Source organism: Populus euphratica, unplaced genomic scaffold (genome assembly GCF_000495115.2).
Source record: "Populus euphratica unplaced genomic scaffold, PopEup_1.0 scaffold3.1, whole genome shotgun sequence".
NCBI classification, from domain to species: Eukaryota; Viridiplantae; Streptophyta; class Magnoliopsida; order Malpighiales; family Salicaceae; genus Populus; species Populus euphratica.
Window position 1 is genome coordinate 2190304 of NW_011499847.1, and position 5574 is coordinate 2195877.

At 37.0% G+C, this 5574-nt stretch overlaps 2 protein-coding genes and 1 pseudogene across 2 annotated transcripts; all 3 read left to right on the forward strand.

Annotated features, from left to right (window-relative positions):
- The first annotated feature begins 1103 nt into the window (after positions 1–1103).
- On the forward strand, positions 1104–1899 carry LOC105141468 (indole-3-acetic acid-induced protein ARG7-like). The gene has a single exon (XM_011048699.1). The coding sequence runs from the start codon at positions 1162–1164 to the stop codon at positions 1456–1458; it is 297 nt and encodes a 98-aa protein (XP_011047001.1). The 5' UTR covers positions 1104–1161; the 3' UTR covers positions 1459–1899.
- A 543-nt stretch (positions 1900–2442) lies between these two features.
- On the forward strand, positions 2443–3539 carry LOC105111125 (uncharacterized). The gene is made up of 3 exons (XM_011006400.1): positions 2443–2454; positions 2638–2716; positions 2824–3539. The coding sequence occupies exons 1-3, from the start codon at positions 2443–2445 to the stop codon at positions 3537–3539; spliced, it is 807 nt and encodes a 268-aa protein (XP_011004702.1).
- Positions 3540–4037: 498 nt separating this feature from the next.
- The window catches only part of LOC105141477 (uncharacterized), a 2667-nt pseudogene continuing 1130 nt past the window's right edge, over positions 4038–5574 (forward strand).

Genomic DNA, 5574 nt, shown 5'->3' on the forward strand with positions numbered 1-5574 from the left:
CACTCTTTCAATGTCACAAACAAGCAGAATAATACTAATGAATATGAACTGAATGAACAACACAATAGATTACAGGAATAAGTCTCAGTCTTTTCATTAACTCAATTAAAGGATTACATAAAGTCCTTCTTGTGTGCTATGCTCATTCACGTTCTGCATGCTACACATTTTACAGCCTATCTAATTACAAGATAATGGAAGTTACAAGTATAAACTGTCTCTAACTTCCTGCACAGTTGGAGCACCCATTATCTCATGTTCTGGCCATTTTCTTCCTTACATAAGAAACTGCCGCAACTGCCGATAATTGCTCCCAAAACTGCTGCAACTGCATTGACATGTTCTCCTACAAGCCAACTACCCACTGCCAGCACACATATTGTCAACGTAACTGCCTCGTATGTCTTGAACCGTCCGTTATCCAAGTTGTCATCAGCCCCTGTTATCGATTTTGTTGACACTACCAAATTCCTCAACACTGCCAATCTCACCAATGCTGTCAAATTCTCGATTGTTTCATTGTGTCATCCCAACATTGTTTCGTCAGGCCTTCGACAATCCTCATCCAAGTTTCAACTCTTGTTAGCATACTACTACTTTAACTGTTGTGTACTGCCGCACACATATTCTGCTGATTTTCACTATTATTACAGAAGCTACCACCTCGTAGCTACTATCCAACAATGCTTTTCATCAGCCTTGACAAATTTTAACCCTGTGACACCTTCCTTCTTTTTCTCATACTAGGAAAGCTTGTTCATGCAAAATCCACTGGGGTCGCTTAGTTTTGCATACATACCAACATTCATATACAACTGTCCTTTTCCAAATCTTTAGCTGGTCCTTTATTGGCTTTTCACTATAGTTACAGGGCAGATTGTTGATTTTTGGACATTTGAAGATAAGAATTTCCTCAGTCCATGACATATGTTGAGTCGTAGAAAGACAGGCCCATGTGATATATTTATGAGCTATGTCGTAAACGGACCTCTGCTAAATGTTTCTTGGCCACATATCCCACACTCTACAGGATTTTTAACGTGCCATTCCACCTATATAAACATATCCATATCCATCGCTCATACCCACAGCCAAGCCTTCACATACTGATCTACTACTCCCTTCAACCTGAGAATTTTTGTTCTACAATCAAGAAAGACAATGGCTATTCGTTTGCCTGGTCTGGCTAAACAAAGTCTCCGTAGGTCTTTCTCGACAGCAAATAAAGCTTCATCAAAGTATTTGGATGTGCCGAAAGGTTTCCTAGCTGTTTATGTGGGAGAAACCGAGAAGAAGAGATTTGTGGTTCCAGTTTCCTATTTGAACCAGCCTTCATTTCAAGATTTGCTAAGTAAGGCTGAGGAGGAATTCGGCTTTGATCATCCAATGGGTGGTTTAACCATTCCTTGTGCCGAAGAGACTTTCCTTCATGTCACCTCTAGCTTGACTAGATTCTAACTTACAAGAGAGGCTGTTAATCTAATAATTAGAGAAAAACAATTTTTGTTGTGCAGGGTTTTCCAATTCTATGTAAATGTTTTTTTGGCTAAATGTTCTGCCTCCAATTAGATGCCACAGCATGTCCTTCCCCTCATTGATTCCAGCAACAATGGCATAATGGGTCTAACCTTACCAGGCTCCATTTCTGGGATGGCTGGGCTCTATGGGCTCCATATATAGATGGGTTCGGAAAACAAGGTTTGACGTCTGTACTAGTGCGCAGGTTCCTGGGGCCCATGGATCGGGTACTCTCGCTGCCAAGGATACACAAATTCCAGCCCAATGTGAAACTTCCCGTTCATTTGAGTCTAATTACAATTTCATTTCCATTTATGTAATTTAGCAAAATCAGAATCCATGACTAAATATTGTTAATTACAGAAATTAAATCTTCCTCTTATTGATATAAACTAGGTGCTTTAATTATTTGCAGAGACAACATCGGTTCAGTATTAAATATTAAGACATGCATGAAGGTAGTAAAAAAAATAAAATATTTATGGGGAATGGTATAAAAAAGATTCATTATAATTTTTCTATGTGAAAATTCTTTGAAGTGAAAAAAAAATTATGGATTTAATTTTCATAATAATTAAATGAACTTCATTTCCTTGTTATACTCAGAATACATGCATGAAGGCCAACATGCATTCTCTTAAAGAAGAAAGAAAAATAAATAAAGAAGTTGCGTGCATGATATCTAACAAGATTTAATTTATTTCTACTAATTAATTAATTGCACTTAATTTTCAATTATGGGAACACCCGATACTAGATTATGTGCGAATTAACTGCTGTATTAATTAGAAATTATACGTAAAGATCAAGCGAAACCCTAATCCTATATATAAATAAAAAACCTAAGGAGTTGTTCATTGAAGTTATTAATTTGTCTTCAAAAGAAACTGCCTTCTTATCATCCAAAACACCACAGAAATTCCAATGGCTGTCCCTGTAATTCCTCTCTCTAGCTCCTTGTGTATCTATTTTGTATATATAGGTCACTTTTTCTTCTTCTTTTTTTCATGTAAAAAATAAATGGTACATCCTTGCTTTAATTTATGAATTCATCCTTTCAACTTTAACAATTTGTTTATGAAATCTACTCTTTTGGTTGGCCCTTTTTGTTTTCTTCAGATTTTCTCCGTGAAAGTGCATATCAGTTGCTGTTCAAGATATACGCAGAGAGCCCAGGAAAAGTTGCAGAAAATAAAAGGTTTTTTTATTATTATTATTTTATTACAGTTTCGTGGACTTTTCCGTGTGTCTTGTAATAATATTTTTGCAAGCGTTCCCTTCTTAAAAATTGTGTCTAATTGCTAGGGGTGAATTCCATCACCATCGACACAGCAAAAGATTTGGTGATCGTTTCCGGCAGTGCTGAGCCTGCGGTAATTCTAGAGAAGTTCGCTGAGTGGGGAAAAAAGGCAGAACTTTTTTCCTTTCAAAAAGAACCCATGGAGAGTGGTGGTGGTGACCACGACAAGGATAAAACTAATTTGAGTAAAAATTATTATAGGAAGAGTGATTCAGTTCCCGGCGCAGTACCCGCCAACAGGTTCTTGCATGATAACCCTAACATGTACGTCGCGAGAGACAGTAAGAAGGGTAAATGGTGTTGGCTTGATAAAATAATATTCGGAAACAAACCGAGGGCTAGATCTTTGGTTGCAAAGGCTCATGCTGACAATAAGTGGCAGGCTCCAAGGATACCTGTGAATGAATTTGGAACATCAAAGCCAGAATATGGAAACCAATTAGCTATGCATGAATTTGGATCCTCACATCCATTTTATGGTGGCCAATTACCTATGGATCAATTTGGATCCTCAAGACCATTTAATGGAAGCCATTTCAATAGACCATCGATGTATGGAAGACCAAGACAACCGGTGCCTCCACAACCAATGTATATGCCAAGGCCACCATTCTTACCACCATATGGGGGGATGCAGCCAGGGGTGGCAGCTGCACCGTCGCACTCGGTCAATCCCATGATCCACTACACAAGTTATGACGATAATTATCGTCGTTGGTGAGCTGCATAACATGCGAGGTGTACAAACACGGACTTGAAGTTCATATGTAGTCTAAAGAATTGCTATATCTTTAATGTTTGCTAATGCTGTTCAGCTTCTGTTATAGATAATGGCATTAGACAATTGCCAATTGTTCATTTTCGTCCTTTAAATTTATGTTCCAGGGGAGATATGTTACAGTAACCTCTAACATCTAATATATCTATTCTGCCTCCATCTGATTACAAGCCTCAAATTAATTAGTTGTTGCAAGGGATGTCTCTAAATGCAGAATCAAGTAGGTTGAGAGCATCTACTGATTGTCTCGGACATGTACCTAGTCCAAGTTACCTTAGACAGGACCATGTGATTATCTTATGAGCTATGTCTAAATTGCAGACCCCATCCAATTGTGTCTTGTCCATATATCAACTTCAGATTAATGAGGATTTTGAACATACCGTTTCATGACCTATATATATACCATCGAAATATTTGGCTCACTACCAAACAAGTCTTCACATTCTTTACTCGTATTCCTTCAACAAAAAATCTGCTGATTAGTTTCTTCTGAATTAGATACATCAACATTGAAGTGAAAATGGCTATTCGTTTGCTTGGTTTTATGGCTAAACAAAGCCTCCGTCGGCCTGTTTCATGCGCCAATAAAGCAGCTTCAAAGTCTTCAGATGTTCCAAAAGGTTTCCTAGCAGTTTACGTTGGGGAAACTGAGAAGAAGCGATTTGTGGTTCCAGTATCATATTTGAACCAGGCTTCATTTCAAGATTTGCTAAGTAAAGCTGAAGAGGAGTTTGGTTTTGATCATCCAGTAGGTGGATTGACAATTCCCTGTGCGGAAGATACTTTCCTTGATGTAATTTCTAGCTTGAGTAGATTATAAGGGGTAATTTAACTGATCACACGGAACAATTTTGCACGGCAGGAAATGCCGATTGGGTGTAAATAATGTTTTTTACTAAATCTTGCGAAATGAGAAATATATTTTATACCGAAGTGGTTGTTCCCTCTCTTATGCTGCAATTCTCTCTCAAATAATCAAATGATCTATTTAGTCTTGTAAGGATAATGAAACTTTTTCTAAATACTCTGCAGTATATATGTTTAGTATGTGTACTGATATTTTGGGACCTGAACTGATATGAAATCTGATATGTATGGAGTATGGTCTGAGATTGCAGGAGATATGATTTTGAACAAGTTTCCGAGTAAAAGCTGGAAATCTGTCAGATTATGAATTGACTTCTATATGTAGAGGTCTCTAGTATCCAAGCTTTCTCTTTATATATATCAGTTATGCAACCTGCTAGTGGTAGAACAGAAATGAAAGACTAGGAAATTTCGCTCAACTTTTCTCTTTAGTTTCTGTTTTTCTAGTTCAAAAAACCTACAAGCTTACTTTCCCAACTCTTTTGAAAAAACTTCTTCCTGATAGCTAATTGAATTGCAGTCTTACACTAACCCTGTTCCTAGTAGAATATTTTTACACCTGTTCAGTTAATTATTTTGTCTGAGGCTTTCGATTAACATGCATGTATCTGTTCAAAGAGGAAACATTCAAAATGTTCTGGTTTAATTTCAAGCCTTATGAAGGATCGATCTGAAAATTAAAGACCCTTCATTCCTTCTTCAAAATCAAGTTCGGTTTGAATCGTATAAAAAGAGAAGTTAATTATGGGATTCCTTGCGATTCTTCTTTTGCACTATATACAATCACGAGGAAATTCTTGCTTGTCCAGCCTCAGAAAGTCTATCCACTTTTACAAACAACAGCTTTCTCCTTGTGAAGTTCCTGAATCTCATCCGCATGTGTTGAACCCTGATTTTATTTTATTTTTAAGACGAGTCAGACATCTCAAGAAGGTCTTGCATTTTATAAAGATAATGAATTATCCTGAAAGACAAAATCAACCAAAAGCTCTGGCATTCAATGGAGCAGGCTCTAAAATATAGAATACTCTTCCTTCTAAAACTACACATTCTTTCATTGAAAACAACCTTTGCCATAAAGAAGATATATATATATATATATATATAT